We start from the raw sequence: 19,621 nt of genomic DNA on the forward strand, positions 1-19,621 counted from the left end.
TTGTTGTTTTTTAATATGGGGAGTGGCCTTAACTCATTGAATAAGAAATACTGATCCGATCTTATTCCCTTTTTAGTCTATCAATAACTGGGTCTGTTTTTGTTTTATTAACTCAAACATGCTATAAGCCATATAACAACACATTCTCTGGCTATGATTATACATGTTGAATATGCTAATGTACATGTCCTTATTTTATACAAAACAAATTATGTGGCAAAGAGGATGGTTTTTCTCCACCCACTCTCATCGTACCTTAATGATCCCCCTTCTCTCTTTTCTCTGTCTTTCGTAAATTATCTTCTGCAACTAACGGTTTGTTGTCTTGACTGAACAATCTGTTGCAGTTCCTTTCTGTCTCACTTTCAGTCGTAATACCATTCATTTACATTTACTCGTTATCAACTACGATCAACCATTGATCCATATTCACTCCATTACTGTCCGCATTTCACTTGGATTATCTTCACTTTTCCTTTTTGCAGCCTTTGCAGGAGCTTTGAACATTTTAATGTAGAGACCAGAGAGATCGGAAAATATGTTAATCATTTTATTCGAATTGAAAACGGAAAGTGGAACATTGTTTTTCAATATCTTGACATATTTTTTGTTTAAAGACAATGGAATTTAACACTGGAAATTTTGAATTGGGGGCGCCCCCCCCCCCCCCTCCCCCCTCCAAAAATAAAAAACCAGGAGTGGTACCAGGGTTAGTTAGTTGGGAGGCCCATGTCCTTTATAATTTTTTTTTAGGAATAGTTCTCTTTTTTTATCAATTTGACATTGGTATACCGTTAAATTTCACTGGGAAAACCACCCCTTCCCTTACACATCAATACTGCCATTACTTCTAGCAACAGTAATTCTATAATTCAAAACGTTTTCATTTTCTAAATCCTTCTAATATAAACATATAACAAATATAATATTGTTTACACTTTTGCAACCTGTTACATGGTCCATTTAGAAACAGCACCAGGAAGAGGATAACAAGCCCCCCCCCCCCCCTCTGTTTTCTTAAGCTAGGAAGTATCAAAACATGATTCTATTAAAATTAGCAGTTTGGATACAACAGGCAATGATGATTAGCAGTTTCCATATTTAGTGCATTTAGAGGGTTGTCTTTCAAACCTTCTTACATACAATACTTGAAGCAGCAATAATGTAATAATCTACAAAACTTCAAATACAGAAGTCCATAGACTGAGGTAAATGAATTTCAACATGTATAATTATAATTATAAATATCATTGATTGATTCAATCTTTGATATAGACTGATAAATCTTTATCACTCAAATTTCAAGGAAATTTCTTTCTGCCCAGCACTCAGTTTCATCCTGTAAGATGTTAAAATGTCATTAATGTTTATTCATTGATGATTAGTTATCTTTAATTATTTGAAAAGTTGACAAGATAATAAATTCATTAGCTTTTTTTAAATGTGGTATTCTACAAACATATAATACAAATAATAAATAAATAGTATGTAAATATTCAAGATTAAACCCATCTCTACTGTCCTCTTTCATTATATGAGGGGGCATCTTTAAGACGTAGTCCCATGTAGATGTCTTCTGCATTCATCGATGAAGTTGTAGGCTAGTTTTCAGAAGAAAGGGCTGTGATGATAACCCAAGTCTGTTGAATGGAAAAATGAAATAAGATACAGTGTATAAGAAAATAAACAACAACTAATAACATACACCCTGATACCTGCTCTGACAAAAAGAGGAAGGACTAATATTCACTTGGGGTTCTAGTGGGGAAAACCTAAACTTTTTTTCCTACAAAACTAGTTACTGACCACATGTTAGATTATTTCTGATGATCCCATTAAGACAATAGGCCTGATGGAGCTTGGATCAGACAAGTATGAAATAAGTAATACTGGTACATGTACAATGTTCTTGTAATGTAAACTTGTGGTCATAAATGAATAATACTCGGTTTACATAAAATGACCAAACAACTTGGAACAGAGAATGTACAGGAAATAATGCTATTGTCGGAAACATACGTTATGTAGACTTATATTTCATGTATATTGACATTTTAGTTTTAATCTAAATCACAATTGTGATATTCAGTCAAGTATTCTTTACAAGTCAATGGACAATGAAAAATATAATTGTCAGATCTATAACTTTCTGCATGATAAATGTGTCCTACAATAGTTTATTGGGGGTACCTACATGGTATATTAGCACACTTGCTTGTATGAAGTGCAGTAGGCCCACATCTCTAGATATGATTCTGTCAATATATGTTCTTTATTCCTCTCCTGGGTTTGTAATCAGCATGCTTTCATCATCCACTGTAGAGAAGCATCATCCTACATAAGAGAAAGCAATGTAGGTACTTCAATTAAAAAGTGATAATAATAGATACATATCAACCATAATTCATCGTATAAACAGACTTTCGTTAATCTTATGTTGTGTTCTTCTTCATCTTCATTGCTCAAGAAGTGAAAGGACCACTTACAAAAAAAAGTAATGAGTGGTCCTGTGTATACCCTACATGTATGATCATTATCATTATTATGTAGTGCTTTGAATGTGCATTAGACATTGTTCTTCTACACACAGGACCTCCTGTAAATAAGGACAAACCCCTTTGTAAACAAAGAAAGGAAAGAACTAGAATAAAATATTCCCTCCACTATACACACTTGAAACATACACTTAGTTCCATTTCCTTTTTAGTGAATTAATAGGTGGTCGTTTAATATTTGTGTGCTAAATATCCTGAAAATTTTACCTGCATGGGACTTTCAGCTTCATCTTGAAAATATAAGAAATGTTGTAATGTCTACTCATCAGTTAGCTCCTTCCAGCTCTTCATCAGTTTCCATCTGTTGGAACAAAAAGAAAACAAAATCAATACGACAATCAAGGCGTCCCTTTCTCCTTAACAAAATAAAAATAGATCTAGCATAAAAGATATTTTTCATGTCATGGTTGGCCTTAATTTTAATATAGTGTGGAAATCAACATTCCAATTTAATGGACCACAGTACAAAGTAAAATCAAATGGAAGATTTAACTTGTGCCTCAAAAAGTGCTTCATATGGCCTATAAATATAAAGTAGTCTTAAGTAGAATTGGTTTATTAAGACAAGAAGAAGTGGACTTCATAAGTAAACATAATTGTGGACTAGGGGTCTTCTCTTACACAAATAGATTTATCAACATGAACTGCACAATTCAAAGAAAAAAAATCTCTAATAATATATTAAAAGTAATAACAGGGTCAGAAGCGTACGCAGGGGGGGGGGGGGGTAAACCCCCTACCTTCATTTTTTGTTATGTGTATGTTTTTCTGGAACCCCCCCCCCCTTTTTTAGTGTTGTTGTTTGTTTTTTTTTTGGTTTTTTTTAATACAACAAAAAATCCAAATGGATGACCTAACCCCCCCCCCCCCCCATGCTTATTCAGTGGCTGGCTGAGTCGTTGCGAAATTTTTGGTCCAATTTCAAAATGTTAACCCCTCCCCTTGAGGGGGGAAACTGAATTCAGATGAATAGGGAGTAATAAGAATCGAAAACGGTACGACGAATCGTCTTCCTTTCTCTATATTGTGATGAAACGCCAAAAATTCCGCGCTTCGCGCGAAGGAGAGAAAACTTCATTTAGACGCGTCGAGAACGGTACAACGAAATGTCTTCTTTCTCTAATAATTTAATGAAACGGTCAAAATTTCGCGCTTAGCGCGGGAGGGGGGGGGGGGGAAACTTCATTTAGACAAGGATTAACAGTCGAGAAAGGTACAATAAATCGTCTTCTTTTCCTAATAATTTAGAGGCCTATCACCCACACGAGGCCCCTAATGAGCGCTCTTTAAGTGATTCGCTTGCTCACTACCGCCCTCCCTAAAATAAGATCCTAGCTCTGCGCCTGCATTAAAATATACCAGCTATGATGCTGACTAAGTTGACGAAATAATTTGTACATTTTATGTCGTCGAGGAAAATGACCATTTGCGCATATGCAAGTACTATAGATAGTCCATAGGAAAAACATTTTAGCCTTCGGCCCCGGGTTTATAGGGTTAAATTGGTAGATATTGGACATTTAATTTTGTCGGTAATTGGTCGCTAGTTTTGTCGGTAATCGTTGGCCTCTACACCCCCCCACTGAAAAAGGTCTAGCGACGCCCCTGACTGAGAGGCGAGAAAGGTATACAACGAATCGTCTTCTTTCTCTAATAAATGAATAAAACGACAAAGCTTCCGCGCCTCCCGCGGGGAGGGGGCAAACAACCCCCTCCCGTGCACCCATCCCCTGGAATGTTTGTCCCCCCCCCCCCCCAATCCCGAAATGCCGTTCCGGCGCGCCTAATCATGAAGATAGTTCATTTTTTTAATGAGTTCTGTAATTGAGAAGAATGTTTGGGGCTAGAAAGTAGAATCTATGATCGATGAGAGGGCAGGGGGGCGTTTCCAAAACAAGTTCGATCCCCCTCTGGTGTTTGAGAGTACATCACATTTACATGTCATCCGGCAGGTACGCAGGGTTTTTTTTTTTGCGGAAGGGGGGATGTGTGCTGAGTAAAAATAAAGAACACATTATTGCTCACCCGGCCACCCCCTCGTCCCCCCCTCGTCCCCCCACTTAGCGAAATATCGGTCGGCGCGATTTAAAAATGTTGAGGTGCACAAAAGAAAAAATATATATTGCTCACTACCCCCCCCCCCCAGAAGTGGAGACTGAGAGAGAGAGAGAGAGAGAGAGAGAGAGAGAGAGTGGGAGAGAGAGAGAGAGAAGGACATACGAAGACGCCTCGGGGGGAGGCGGGTCAAAAAAAAAAGGGAAGAGAATTAAGTGCAGGGGTAGGAATTTTAGAGTAAGAAGGTAGAAACGTCTATTTTTAGTTAGACCGCTACGTAACTGCATTGACAAACAAAATTGTAAGATTTGAACGAGGGCAACAAAATTGTTATTCTTATGTCTATATGATAAAGCTAGGAATAAAAACAAAGGCTCGATCCCAGCCAGCGGGTAAAACACACAATTATTTTCATTAAAAAGAAAACAAGATGCATGGCCGGCAATTAAAGACCTTCAAAAAATCAACTTAATTCTGGCTACCCTAAATAGGTACGAAAATCTCGAAATTCGCGAGACGAGGTAATTTTCACTCTCTCGGGTCGTCACTACAACTTCCGGTATAGAGTCCCATCCCAAGTCACGGCCTTCATCCACCCCCATTTTTCAGGGTTCTTACGCTTGGAATCATGAGCCCAGCACTGTGCAGCCTCACAAAAGAAAACCATCGTCACTGATGTCAAAAGACGCAAAAAACAACGAATGAAATGTTCAAATAAACGTTGAAATATTTGCGAAAAAAAAACAAGACCGAGCAGACGACATATTCGGTGCATACACGTTGTGTGGCGACGGCGTACACGTTTGCGCTATCGCGCCGCCTGCACAGGAAGCTGTAATGTCGAAAAGCTATCCCATAATGCAATGCGCGTTTTCAGGATTTTCCCCGGATCTCGGCAGAATCGCTATTTGGGGTAGCGAGAATTAGGAAATTATCGTTTACAGCTAGGGCATAGTTATAGCTGGTATTGTGAAATTGTGAACATGCATGCATGCATGCATAAATAAATAAATAAATAAATAAATAAATAAAAAATAAATAAATAAATAAATAAATAAATAAATAAATAAATTAATAAATAAATAAATAAATAAATAAATAAATAAATAAATAAATAATGCTTATTAAAAATCATGTGCGGCCTTACATTATAATATTATCAGCTTTAGTAGTCGCAAATTTAAATTCCATCGACGCACACGTGCGATTGACGTTTGGCATTAAAATATTTAACGTCCAAAGTTGCGATCGTGTTGCATATATGGGACCCCCCCCCCCCACCCCTACTCCTCTTTTCCTCCTATATATCTCCTCCTTCTTCTTCTTTTTTATTTTCTTCTTCTTCTTCTTCTTCTTCTTTTTCTTTTTTCTTTTTTCTTTTTCCTTTTCTTCTTTTTGCTTCTTCTTTTTCTTCCTCTTTCTTCATTATTATCTTCTCACTCTTCTTCTATATATTCTTCAGTTATATACAGGCCACCGTCAGGTGTAGTACTGCTCATGGATCCTCCTCGTCTCCCTTCTTTCCTTCCCTTTTCCTTTCCATTTCTGGTTCTTTGATAATTTTTTTTTGGGGGGGACGGGAAGGTTACAAGAAGTATCATTCGAAGACGCCATTTCAGCGCAAGTATAGCCCCCTCCCCCGGCGCCCCAGGCCCAGGCATTTAGCTACTTTACTACGTACATAATTATATCACGCGCGTCATAACACGTGACCTTCTCTCGCGCTTTACACTCTGACTGAACCTTTTTTGCACACGCCACGTGAGTACATATGTACCTTGTTTATGATAATTTACCACATTTTAAGTCGAAATATGTAAAAAAATGTTCTGGAATTGTGAAGTTTGGGGTGTGATTGTTAAAGAGATGTGATAACCATGCTTAAATGTGTATTTTCTTTACAGATTTTTGTCGAGTTCACGTGATCAATGTAGCGTGTGATACTATTCAATGTAGATCTAGTCCCACACATAGGTTTCAAATTTGGCCTGGGTAGACAAATGCGGCATGCGGCCGCGTGCGCGTGTTGTGTGTTCTTGGATCTTGGATTGGATTCCTCCGGAACATTCCACTAGGGAATTTTAAAGGGAGGTGTTGTAATATTATTAGAGGCTTTTCGTTTGTCACGTCCACATAGACGACGTCGAAGACGTAATTCTGCAATTTGAGCATGCGTCTGGTCGTGTCACGTCCATGACGTTGTCAGGCCAAATTTGAGAACGTGTTCATCCATGATTTGAGGTTCGTCAGAAAATTTGAACTCCGTCAAAATGACGTCATCTTGCTAATGCTATATTGCCGCGTAAATCAGAGAGGAAATACAGAAAGAGAAAGTGATAGAATGATAAAAAGAAGAATAACATGTCATTAGAGTAGAGTAAGAGTAGGTGATGGAAGGAAGAATTGGAAACAAAGAATAACGTAAGGAAAGACGGAAAGAGAAGGTGAGAGAAGGTGAAAGAAGGAAGAAACAAAGAATAACAATAAGGAAAGGCAGAAAGAGAAGGTGATAGAATTGGAAGGAAGAAACAAAGAATAAAATAAGAGAAGGTGATGATAGAAGGAAGAAACAAAGAATAAGTAAGACAGAAAGAGAAAAAAGGAAGAGACAAAGAATAACAATGAAAGACAGAAAGAGAAAGTGATAGAATGATTAAAACAAAGAAGAACATAAAGAAGGTAAAAGAACAGAACATGACGAAAGACTAAAGAGGAGAAATTGAATAAACGCGCAGGGGACATTACGTCATCGTGTAGAGAACGGGCGTCGACTAAAAACGAAAAGGGTTATTAACTAGTGAACTGGATGGGTTGACTGCAGCCACGTCGCATCGTAATAGTATTAGTAGCATCTGTACTTCGCGTGTATTAAAACATGTAAGAGTAAGACACCCTCTATTGATTTTTAATTTTTAACATCACTATGGTACATAACTCGCCAGAATTTACTCAAAATCAGTACTTAAGGCCATGTAAAAAAAATATACATGTTTAGTTTCCCCGCCCTCTTCCTTTTGGGGGGCCACCTCCTATTTTTTCTTTTTTCTTTAATGAACTAAAACATGAAAAACATACTGCTAAAATGATCTATTTCTGATTATAAAAAAAAAAACGGCGACAATCTTGAAAAATAGCCCATCTGTCAGGAAAAAATGTACCGAGCGGCCATTTTGAAAGAAAAAAAGGGCCTCCTTCCTATTTTAAAAAAAGGCAGGACGCTAAACATTTTTTTGGGGGGGGGCCTAAAGTCTAATGACATTTTTTTGATGATACCTAAAATTAGGGTGTCTGATGGCGCACCTGATGTTGTGTCCTAAAATCCTTCCCATAGAGATTGCACGCATTCCTTTGCAGTCTATGTGCATTGCACGACCATGTAAAATTGGTCAAATTTTTTTTTTTTAAATTGAGATTCAAACCTTTATTTGTTGTGATCCTGAAGGTGATACTCAATAAATGAGGTGTAATATTTAGCATTACTTGAAACAAACAGAATTAGGGTTAACTTGAAGCAAGGACTACATCTAGTGACTTATCATACATAAAGCATTACCTTCGTTTTGTTTTCTTTTTTCTTCCAATCACAGTGAGGAAAACAATTTGACCTGAATCATCATGGGATCACGAGGAAGAAGTAAGTACCAACCAAGCCTGATGAGGGGGGGTGCCATTTTTTTCATGACTTGCTTGAACGAGCCGAGCGCTCTGCACCAACATATCATCTGCTTGGATACGAAAGGGCATGAACTCATACACTTTAACACCCTTCTGGCTCCAGACAATATGGACTGCCTTTCTTTAAAAATCATAACATTTAGAAATTAGGATTATGGTAACAAATCTGTACACATCAGCACATGTTGACTAGAAACTTTTGACTTCAATTTGAATTGATGTACATGTACTCTCAAGAGCTCAATATACATACATGTACCTATTATATACCAATTTTGAACCTCATCATCGCACACACAAAATAATAATTCAGTAATGACTTTCTGTCACTGCTTTACCAGTATACAAATGATGCACAGGTTTGAGTGTGTCGATAGGGATTGTGTGCCAAATTCAAAGGTACCACGTGCACACAATTCCACCGACCCACAAATTAAACCTGTGCATCATCTGTTTTATAAGATGGGGCCCCAAAAATTGTCAAAAATACAAAATTTTGTTATTTTACAGATTTACCGGATGCATGGCTAAATCATGAAATTAAAAAAAAAAAATTAAAAATTGTCAGTGCAAAATCATAGATTTAAAAAAAAATTTAAACAGATTATAATTATCAAAAAACACGAAAAAAAAATCATTAAAAGAAAAATTATTTAAAAAAAAGAGAATTATTAAAAAAGAGAATATCGGTGGTATCGATCGCCGATATCGCGTGCATCCAGTAAAAAATATTACATGGTAATTGACCAATCAAGATTGCAGGGATTCTTCTACCCATCTTGTAATACACAAGGCTCCAAATTATTTTTTATAGGATGGAGGTCCGGTTTGACCTGTGTGAACTATGCATGGGCTCTATGAAAATTGTCCAAAAACTTTGAGGGTCAGGACTAAGATTTTGGGCACCCATGTGTCCCAGGGGCATGTTAGTGTTGGGCCCTTGCTGAAGGAAATGATTTTAACATGGTAGCATGAGACAGTACATGCATATCAACAGTGACATTTTTGCTTCATAATTTGAACTTCATATGCAGTAATATTGACATGCCGTCTAGGATGTGAAAATTACTGGCCTAGAAGTTCAGTGGGTGTTTCACAAAGATTTTAAGTTGAACTTATCTCTAAGTTGGAATTAACAATTATGGAAAGCCGTTAGAATCTATGAAAATATTTTGTAAAAGTTGTTTTAAAAGGCATAAAATGTTGATTTAAATCATCCATATTTTCTATTATCGAGGAGATTTCATGTTCTTGATGAGGAATTTATAAAAAGTCCAAAATACTTGAATTTTCACTTTTGAATATATTCTTTTTTAAAGCTACAAATGGCTCCCCATAATATTCAAGTCCAACTTAGAGTTAAGTTCGACATGGGATCTTTGTGAAACACCCCTGAACTCTAAAAAATGTGAATGTACTATATATTATAACATCATTAAATGTGGGAATTTGTTCTTGATGGGTTGAACAGAACACAAACATTCTACATGTAAGTCTCTGTTTACTGCTACTATTAACAGGAAGGAGCGATAGCGAAGATGACAGGACCTTGTTTGCCAAGGGTCTTTGTTACAACACCACCGAGGAGACACTGAGGGAGACCTTTGGGGCTTTGTCTGCCAGGATACCACTCAACAACCAGGGCAGATCTAAAGGGTAAGAAAGAAAACACTGCGGGGAAAAAATGTTATCAGTCATGAGGCCTTAAAAAAAAAATGTTGTATTGCCCTTTGCGACTGACCCAAATTCTTGAAATCTATGGTTGGCTTTTCAAAAAAGTTTTTTTTTTTTTTTTTTTTTTTTTTTCTACTGCTTTTTAGAAGAAAAAAATGTATTAAAGTATTCAAAACTGAGAAATATCAGCCCAAAGAGGGAGTTTAAAAAAAAAATTAAAAAAAATTCTGACCAACCAACCATAATTTGGCACCAACATCTTTTTTTTTAAAGGCCTAATGATAATATATATAGAAACATTTAAATTGCACACATATCCATCTCCGGCGTGGCTCAAGGTGCATACAAAGTATTATTATCATCCCGGAGTTAGCCCAGTTGCCCTCAGGTGCTCAAAGCATTTAAAGAGAAGGTTAAGTTCTGAAGTTCTAAAAGATATGAGTAAAAGATAATGAATTTGTGCCAGCTGGAGGAGTTGATTTTAGCCCTCTGGGAAATTGTGATCCTTTCTAATGCCTTGCTTTCTTGTGAACAGGTTTGCTTACATCGAGTTTGAAGATGAGGACAAGGCTGAGGATGCTTTGAACAACCATTCCGGCATCGAGATCGACGGCTGGACGCCCGCCCTTGACTACGTCGGACGCAAGAGGAAGAACTTTGAGGAGGCTGCAGAAGGTGGCGGTGGCGGCAGGAGGCGCGATGGTGGAAGGCGTGACGGAGGAGGACGTGATCGTGATGGCGGTGGACGCGATCGTGATGGAGGTGGAAGGGGAGGTGGAGGTCGTCGCTATGGAGGTAACTCCTATGGGGGCCAATCTGGCGGGCGAGATTATGACTCCAGGCCCCGGGGCGGTGGTCGAGGATCAGGTGATTACTCATGTGACCTGTGGTGTGGGTGATCTGCTAATGCTCTATCGTCATTCGTCCCAGGCTTTTTGCATAAGGGATAGAGTTAGGGTGTCAATAGTTCCTTATGTTAGGGGGAGGGTTGTATATCATTTTTGGCCCCTTGGAGGCTTGGACCCCCCGGCCAGGTTTTAGCCTATGTGAATATAAAATCCCTAGTGCCAGTTTCTCGAAACCGTCCTTAGTCTAAGTTTGTGGACATCTCATAGAAAGATGTGTTAATGCTTTAACACGCGTTTCAATGAGACGTCTAAGAAGTTAGACTTATGACGGTTTTAAGAAAAGGCCCCCTAGTGTTGCTTGATGAGAACTAATGCTGGATACTTGTCATGTGTGGTTATCTGCAATGTTCAAATTAAACTGTCAAGTGAAAACTAGAGTTTATGAATTGTAAATTATTAGGTGGGCAATTCCACGGTAACGGAAGGACACTCAGACAAGATTTTTGAACTACAGGTTCATACTAAAAGAAATGTTTTATTAGTATGTATTAAACTATGGGGAACAAAATGTGTTTCAGTCAAGTGGAAAGCTTCATCAACTTCACAAAGTTTGGATAAACACTAATTAACTGGAAAAACCATGTCCATTTTTATGTCCTTCCGTTACCGAGATAATTAATATGCACATTCTTAAACTACTTAACTATAATGACAATTTTTTGGGGGAGAATTAAAGGCACTTATATAGGTATTATATCTGTACTGTTTCACATCTTATACTAATAAAACAGTTCTTTTAGTATGAACCTGAAGTTAAAAAATCTTGTCTGAGTGTCCTTCTGTTACCGTGGAATTGCCCAGGTGTCCTTAGATGTGCCCTTGACCTTTTGTTGCTTGGTGTGAACAGATAATTGTCGGGGCTGATGATTTCCAATGTTAAATTATCCAGTTCACAGTTTCAAGTGAATATATGAGTTTGGGAATTATGCCTTGACCCTTTGTTCATTACTTGACAAAACAAAAATTAAAACATATTGGGTGGTATTCCGATAGCACTTATGAAGTTAAGCCTTTGTCCACACTTTTTATGAGTGCCTGTTGCCAACTTTTGTTACCCTGTACAGATTATTATAATCCTGCAATGAAAATTGTTCCAAAAATTAATTTTGCAATGAACTGGGAAGAAAAAGATAATATGAGTATGAACTGAATTTCAACAAAGTCTTTGGTAGATTTTCTTTGTCATGAATATTAAAGGAGGAAGATTAAACCTAGCATTCCATAGAAGTGTGAACTAAAATTATTGTTTAGTCTGGACTTAGTCCCGGCTTAAATAAGAATACCACCCATTGGGGATGGGGTCACATACTAATGGGTTCAACATTGACAGCCCCCCGGGACACATGGGCACCCAAAAGTCCAGAACCCCCAAATATGGAAGGTGATGGGTGTGTATAATATATCTTTTGTTATTTCAGCTCCACAAGATAATTCTGACAACAAGACGGTGTACGTGAAGAACATTGGTCCTGACGCCGATGAGAATTCTCTCGTGTCACTCCTGGGATGTTACTCCGTCAGGATTCCAACATTCAGGGACACTGGCGATATCAAGGGGTAATTATCATTAATCGATAACGTGACCCCTGACCCCAGTGCTGACATTCTAGGACAAAATCAATCAGAAAAGAAGATTGGTGGAAGTTTAAGCAAATCAGATTATACAACAAGGAAACACACTCTTCTTCTATCCTTTTCTAGATGCAGATTACTTAAAACATAATTTTTTTTCGGTAATATTTACCTTGATAACATGATTTCTTTTCAGGAGCTATTTTGCTCCCTATGTTCTCAAAAAGCTAATGCTACTGTTTAGCAAGCCTCAATAGATAGCCCTCACTGCGCCAACTATTTTTGTTCAACCTGTCACTATATGATCAATAATTTTGTTTAAGTTTGTATTTCTTGTTGCTTTCAGCTTCGAGTAAGCTGGCTTAATTAGTGATAGCCAAAAATTATATAGTAGAGGATGGTGACAAAGTATTAACTTAATATAGGCAGAGGCATATTGATGATGGTGCTGGCTTCTTGTATAGCACCAGTACCCACATGTACAAGACACTCATGGTCAGGGGAAAAAATACATGGGGCTCGGGGCGAAGTAGCCCCCGAAATGCCAAAAAGAGCCCCCGAAAGTCATAAAAGAGTCCCCCCTAAAAATTGCATAGAGTTCAATACAAAACAAATTAAGAGTGTTCTTTTTATGCAAGCAAGCTTGAAAAATAGCCCTCGAAATTTTTAAAGTATTTTTTTCCTTGCTCATGGTGTTTAGTTGCTCTAAAATGTCTCTCAAAATTCAAGGTTTATAGTTGGTTAATTATCTGAAAGTTTAGGTATGTATTTCTTCATTGATGCTTTTAATCTTGCGATGATATCGCAATTGGCAGCACTTTTGTCTTCATCATTGTTTACCTTGTTATTATAATGAGCAGTTATGTTCAAACTTAACCAACACAATCGCAACTTTGCGCAGTTCCCGAGATACTTTGTTGCTGCATATCCCATCTATCAAAACAAATATAACACTGAAGTCAGGAAATCACTATCTGTAAATATCTTTAAATCAAAACTGAAAACACATCTTTTTAACTAACTGTAAATCTAAGCGTATCAGGAGCTCTTGTAGCGCAGTAGAATATATACTTAATGTTGGATAGTTTCTGCGCTCTATAAATGTATTATTTATTATTATTATTATTATTAAGTCCATTATTCTCTCTTTCTCTCTCTCTCTCTTTGTGTTTTCAGCTTTGCTTATGCCGACTATGAGGACCATGATTCGGCCCAGTCTGCTATCGACAATCTGAATGGAGAGGAGGGATTGTTCCTGGAGTTTGCAAGGGAGAGGGGAGGTGGACGTGCTGGTGGTGGACGTGGTGGTGCCGATGGTGGAGGAGGCGGTAGGGAGCGCACAGGTATAGAGTACAGAAGCTGTGACGTCATAAAAATCTATTTTTAGAATTTCTCAATTTTTTTCTTCATTTTCCGAAAGAGCATCAAAAATAATGTCCTAATGTCGAAAAACCAATTGAATATGTTAAGTATTGGCTGAGATATGACCATCTGAATAAATATATGTCCTATGGGAACTCAGTGTTATATGCTCTGGCTCCTAGTGGTTAGGAGCCAGAGCATATAACACTGAGCTCCTATGGGGAATATATTTAATCAGATGGTCATATCTCAGTCAATACTTAACATATTCAATTGGCTTTCAACATTTGGACATTATTTTTGATGCTCTTTCGGAAAATGAAGAAAAAATTTATAAATTCTAAAAGTAGACTTTTGATGACGTCACACTTCACCACTCTATGCAATCTATCAACAACAAAAATATTTCCCACCTCATACCCTGCGAAAAGGGAGACTAGAGATTTTTTATTTTTTATCAAAATGTATGATGAACCCCCCACCAATCCTTTCTGTAGTGACCACCTGTCTACAAAGACCACTTGTCTACAACAAGCACATTTTTGTTTCCCTTGAAAATGGTTTCTCATAGAAACATTTACTAAAGGGACCTGTCTACAAAGACCACTTTTTGTGTTTCCCTTGTGCGGTCGCTGTAGACAGGTTTGACTGTAAATCCTTTTTGTTAGACTGGAATCTAATCTTATTATTTGTTTTGCCACCATCAGATAACTTGTCTGAGAAGACTCTGTACATCAAGGGCATCTCCATCGAGACCGACGAGGACTCTCTGGCTGACCTACTCGGCTGCTCCGAGGTTAGGATTCCACGAGACAGGGACACTGATGAAAACAAGGGGTGAGTGTAATGGGTTTTTTTTTGCATTTGATCAGTCCATGCAAGGTCATGTGCCTAGTTTGGGGGGGGGGGGGGGGGGGAGGGTGACAGCAGAAACATCCCCTTGGAGGGATTTCTCTTCAAATGCCCCCATATTCAGAACATGACGAGAACTAGCTGTGAAGTTTGGACCAAACTTTTCATGCCTCATGTATGTGTGGTCCCATATATGCATTTATGTGTGCGGTGCAATGATTTAGCATAGTTCAGCATAATTTAATCAACTTAACATTTTGTTGATTCCAAGACATCACAGTATACATTGATTCTTATGTAAGACAGATTTGACTGACTGTTCCCAATAGCTTTCTTTCTTTCAGTTTCTTTCAGTGTGACCACATGACCAGAGGGGCATTTCACAAAGCCTTTTTTCAATGACAAATGACAAAAATCAGTGATAAATCTGCTGATAACCAATCAGAAGCAAGGATATCAGTAGCTTAAAACGAAAACTGTCATTTGTCACTGATGACAAGTTTTGTGAAACGCCCCCTGAACTCAACTTCATCTCTTGGAATAAACTTAATTTGTCATTCATGGTATCAATGTATCTTTCTCTTGTCATCAGATTTGCCTATGCTGACTTCAAAGACAAGGCCTCTGCTCAGAAAGCCATCGAGAATCTGGACGGTTCAGACGGCTTGATGCTGGAGTTTGCAAGGGAGAGGGGTGGTGGACGTGGCCGTGAGTAACTCTTTAACTTTGTATCATGACTGGGGGGGGGGGGGTGTTTCACAAAGATCCAAAGTTGAACCGAACTCTAAGTTGGACTTAAAAAACTGTGGAAAGCCATTTGTAGCCTTAAAATAAAGTATATTCAAAAGCAAAAATTCAATTATTTAGACTTTTCATAAATTCCACATCAAGATTTTATGCCTTTTAAAATAACTTTTACAAAATATTTTTAAAGATGCTAATTAATATTAATATTAATATTAATAATATTAATAACTTTTATTTACCCAGGGTAGCCACTTCAGTTATGAAACTGTTCTTCCAGCGGGCCCTGCATAACATAATATGTTATTACTACCCTTCTCCAATCTAATATGCTGAGCGCCTAGCTAGAAGGCAGAAGGTCCCATTGTTATAAGTCTTTGGTATGACTCGGCCGGGGTTCGAACCCACGACCTCCCGTTCATGAGGCGGGCGCTCTAACAACTGAGCCACCATGCCCGGTTAATGGCTTTCCATAACTGATAAGTTCAACTTAGGATCTTTGTGAAACACCCTCTAGGGTCTTGTAGCATAAAGATTGATGTACAATCAAATCAATCGTAAAAATCTATCTCCAATCTTGCAGTCTAATATTAATTGAAAGTTTCTATTTAGTATTAGTAAGTTACGATTGATTGAAGCAGATGAAATGAGTTTTGAGAAAATACAGTTGTTCATAAGTTTTATGTGAAGCTTCATAGACTTTGGTAGGAATAAGAACTGTTAGACTTCTAAACGAATGTGCACACAACCATTCAGATTGCCTGATTTCAGTAGCTTTTATTCTAGTAACGTGTTGTTGGGAAAAAGTTGTATGAAAGAGGGCCCATATCTAATAGAGGTGCTACTGTTTCTTTTATGTGACTACTTTCACACGCTTTTTTATTTAAAAAAAAGACCTGTAAAATTGAGATGGAGTGGGTAAAATAGTTTGTCCAAGGATGTAAGTAGAGAGAAAGGATCGAAATATGAGAGTCAATGCCTTCACTAAAATACGAAACTGATGGTTGTTTTACCCGACTGCTAAGAAAGCTTGTGTATGCTTGTAAGTAGGCAACTAGGGCCCAACGGCTTTTAGTCCCCTCCGACGGGACTTGGGAAATGAGGAGTAGTGTCTTACCAAAGGCCACTAGCATGTAGACTTGGTAACAAGACCACTGCTCTGTTTCTGAGCCATCGTGCCTCCTCCTTAGGTGCTCTCACATCGTATTTGTATGTCCATACATATTTTGGGGCCTGACCAAGTAGCAACATGATAAGTAGTTGAATTCATTGTTTAGTTGTTATAAGTAATTTGTGACATCTCTTCCTGATTTCAGGTCGTGGAGGCTACCGTGGACGTGGAGGCTACCGTGGTGGTCGTGGAGGCGGTGGAGGTGGATACAATGGCTACTGAGGGCGTGGCCATTGGGTTACGGTGGACATAACAACGCAGATTAACAGAAAAGAGCAATTCATTTCACTGAAAACCAACACACAGACAGACGGACGGACATATATACATACACAACGCAGAAATTGAAGCATTAAAGTACGTGGCAACGAGTAAGCTAGGAGCCACATGTATAGTAAAGAACCGTGTGCCTGGTGAGTGAGCAAAAGAAGCAAAAAATAGAGCGCCGAGCTCAGAATTTTCTCCATCGAAATCGTTTGAAATTTTTCGTGCATTTGGGCATTTTAGAGCCAGGCCCAGATTTAAAAATTTATCGGAATTCCCGCAATGGGTTCCTGTTGGGGGCGTCGAATTTAGTGCCTATCGTCGTCGTGAGGGCAGAGAAAAGCAGCGATCATTAAAAGTAAAAGTAGAGGCTATCGTTTATATGTGGCTAATGGACCAAGCACATTGCTTTGGTTCACAAAGAGTGCAGGAGACACTCAAAGAAAAAAAGGAAGAAAAACTAAACCAAGAAGTATGAAGTTAAGCACCTAAAGTATTGAAATTAAACAGCACCTTCATAAACGGGGATGACCAGAGTTGATCTATTCACTCGGATTGTATGCAGTGTTCAAATTTGGAGATCTGTCACCTACTCTGTTTACCATAACAGGATTTCTTGCATTTAAACTGCTTTCCATGATATAGTTTTGAGATTATGTCATTAGGTATTACACGTTGAATTTTATTCGTATACACACTTTAAAAAAGAACATCATGTATTATCATTTTGAAATGCAATGCAAATTAAATTGCTCTATTAAATTTCTTGGAAACAACCTTAATAAATTGTATGGGAACCCTTTTCTACTCGGATTAACTATTTGTTCATAATTGTCAAAAATCATGATGTTGTACGTACATGTTCTTCTTAACAAGTTAGATTTCATACTCGTGTATTCATATGATTCTAAAATGGAATCCAATATGAAGAATATGGGGGGGAACAATAAATCAGGAAAAAGTAAGATGAGAAGTGTTACAATATTACATGTTTAAATACAAAAAAACGTAAGTACATTTCGTTTTAAAAAGGGACGTTTTTCTTTTGATGCTGGCGCTTTAGAGGTTAATACAAATCGTATTCTTTTTCAAAGAAAATAAATTGGTTTCAGTTTTGGTTAATTTTAGCCATCTTTCTGAGCAACTTTTTGTCCAGTATTTTGGATATTGAGGTTTTTATTATATTTTGATATTTATCCTTAATTGTCTCTGAAATCTAAGGTATGAGTTTGTAATGCTGCATTGGTTTGGGGGTATTGATTTGGTTAAATGCTACATAGTACTTGTCAGTATCTCGAGTGTAGAGGTGCTTTTGATGTCTACCTGATAAATTTTTGGGACGTTAAACATTTTTTTCTTCAAACGAGAAGCCATAGACGTTTTAATCAAGAGTTGAACGTTCATTTACATTTCTGAGGGAGATGATATTAATCTCCAATTTAAAATTGCGTACAATATTGTCTATCATGAAACGAGAAATGCAGGGAATCACACAAGTAAAAACAAACTTATCGAAGAGTTGCAAAAAAAAACACACCCGCTCCTCCTCACGGGTGAATATGAGGAAGACAAACGGAAGGGTAACAGTTTTTTGAAAGTTGAACATACAGATGGATGTGTTATAATGTTGGAGATTTGATTTTGCACCAGTCCAGTCCGCCCATGTCAAACTATGAAATGTAAATATGTGATGATGAGTCTGTAAGATGTAGTTTACAGTAAGTGTTTTCTTTCGCCTAAGAGTACTTTTTAGATGATGGTTTTCTGTTTTTTTGTTGTAGCAAATACCGTAGGGAGCATTTTAAACGCCGAGCTTTAAATTAAAGGTACATGTAGAAACAAAATGAGTTCAGTCTGTATGTATAGACCTGCAGGCATGCTGCTTCTGGCGTTCAATTTTTCAATTAATCCACTTTACTTCTAGATATTTAGTATACACACACAATGTTGCGATTAGGAAAAACATGTTGAATAAGTGGACAGAATTCTTACTTATTCACAATGGACATTCATATAATTGTTTCAGTCTGTCATGAACATTTCAATTAATTTTGCATACCACTCCCTTTTCACGAACCTATGTATGATGGAAGGGAACGTACAGACAAAATTTGATGTGCTGAGTAGAAATGTAAACGGACAACATTCACCAATGTATTAGTGTTGACCTTCCACTTGCATCTTATCGATATATATATGTAAAACAATTGAATTGCGTTGATTTTTAATATTTCTAATTAATTTATTCCTGTTTTTCATTTTTAATCGTGTGCAAGAAGTTTTAGTTGTAGATTCATAATCTTTAAAGACAGTCTGGTACTTTTACCGTGTCAGTTTTCGAGTTGAGTAACGTACTTGCTACATTTGTGTACAATCATGAACTTTGAAATTGTTGTCATTGAATTCTTTATTACAGTATTTCGAGGCAATTGTATTAAATTGAAGTAATGTTTAATTAGATGTGTATCTCATTTATTTTCATTGTTTGTGTTCTTATTGGTATGAAATTTCAACTGGACTTGACAGAAGGCAATGAAAGGTAAAGAACGGGAGGGAGAGAGAGAAAAAGAGAGAGAGAGAGAGAGAGAGGAGGGGTGGGGGGGGGGGGGGGGAGAGAGAATAAAAGGCTTGAAAACCTATCACGCAGGAAAGTCCACCCTGTCCTTTACTGTACATGTACATGAATTTCTATTTTTCCAATGAAAGATACATACATTATTTATATTTCTTAGAGTGGGCTTAGGGTGTTGCATGTGCACACCTTTCTGGCTATATAATGTATCTATTAT

The 19,621-nt window shown here is 37.6% G+C and overlaps 1 protein-coding gene and 1 long non-coding RNA gene across 4 annotated transcripts; one reads left to right on the top strand and one right to left on the bottom strand.

The window, feature by feature from the left end:
- Positions 1–1,540: 1,540 nt before the first annotated feature.
- Positions 1,541–2,933, bottom strand: LOC115924489. Its single transcript, XR_004064329.1, has 3 exons — positions 2,763–2,933; positions 2,195–2,334; positions 1,541–1,640 (listed from the first exon to the last, which is right to left on the bottom strand). It is a non-coding gene; the product is annotated as an uncharacterized LOC115924489 (long non-coding RNA).
- A 3,328-nt stretch (positions 2,934–6,261) lies between these two features.
- LOC765147 (nucleolin) lies at positions 6,262–19,287 on the top strand. 3 transcript variants are annotated; one of them, XM_030986709.1, is made up of 9 exons: positions 6,262–6,371; positions 8,198–8,244; positions 9,806–9,941; positions 10,495–10,826; positions 12,286–12,424; positions 13,616–13,767; positions 14,509–14,638; positions 15,246–15,361; positions 16,714–19,287. In XM_030986709.1, the coding sequence occupies exons 2-9, from the start codon at positions 8,226–8,228 to the stop codon at positions 16,788–16,790; spliced, it is 1,101 nt and encodes a 366-aa protein (XP_030842569.1). In that variant the 5' UTR covers positions 6,262–6,371; positions 8,198–8,225; the 3' UTR covers positions 16,791–19,287. The 3 variants fall into 3 exon arrangements, with proteins under 3 accessions (XP_030842569.1, XP_030842570.1, XP_030842568.1); XM_030986710.1 differs by having other exon boundaries at positions 10,495–10,754; positions 13,616–13,782; XM_030986708.1 differs by having other exon boundaries at positions 6,263–6,371; positions 13,616–13,782.
- The last annotated feature ends 334 nt before the right edge of the window (positions 19,288–19,621 follow it).

Source organism: Strongylocentrotus purpuratus, unplaced genomic scaffold, assembly GCF_000002235.5.
Source record: "Strongylocentrotus purpuratus isolate Spur 01 unplaced genomic scaffold, Spur_5.0 spur5_scaffold_16, whole genome shotgun sequence".
In the NCBI taxonomy this organism is placed as follows: Eukaryota; Metazoa; Echinodermata; class Echinoidea; order Camarodonta; family Strongylocentrotidae; genus Strongylocentrotus; species Strongylocentrotus purpuratus.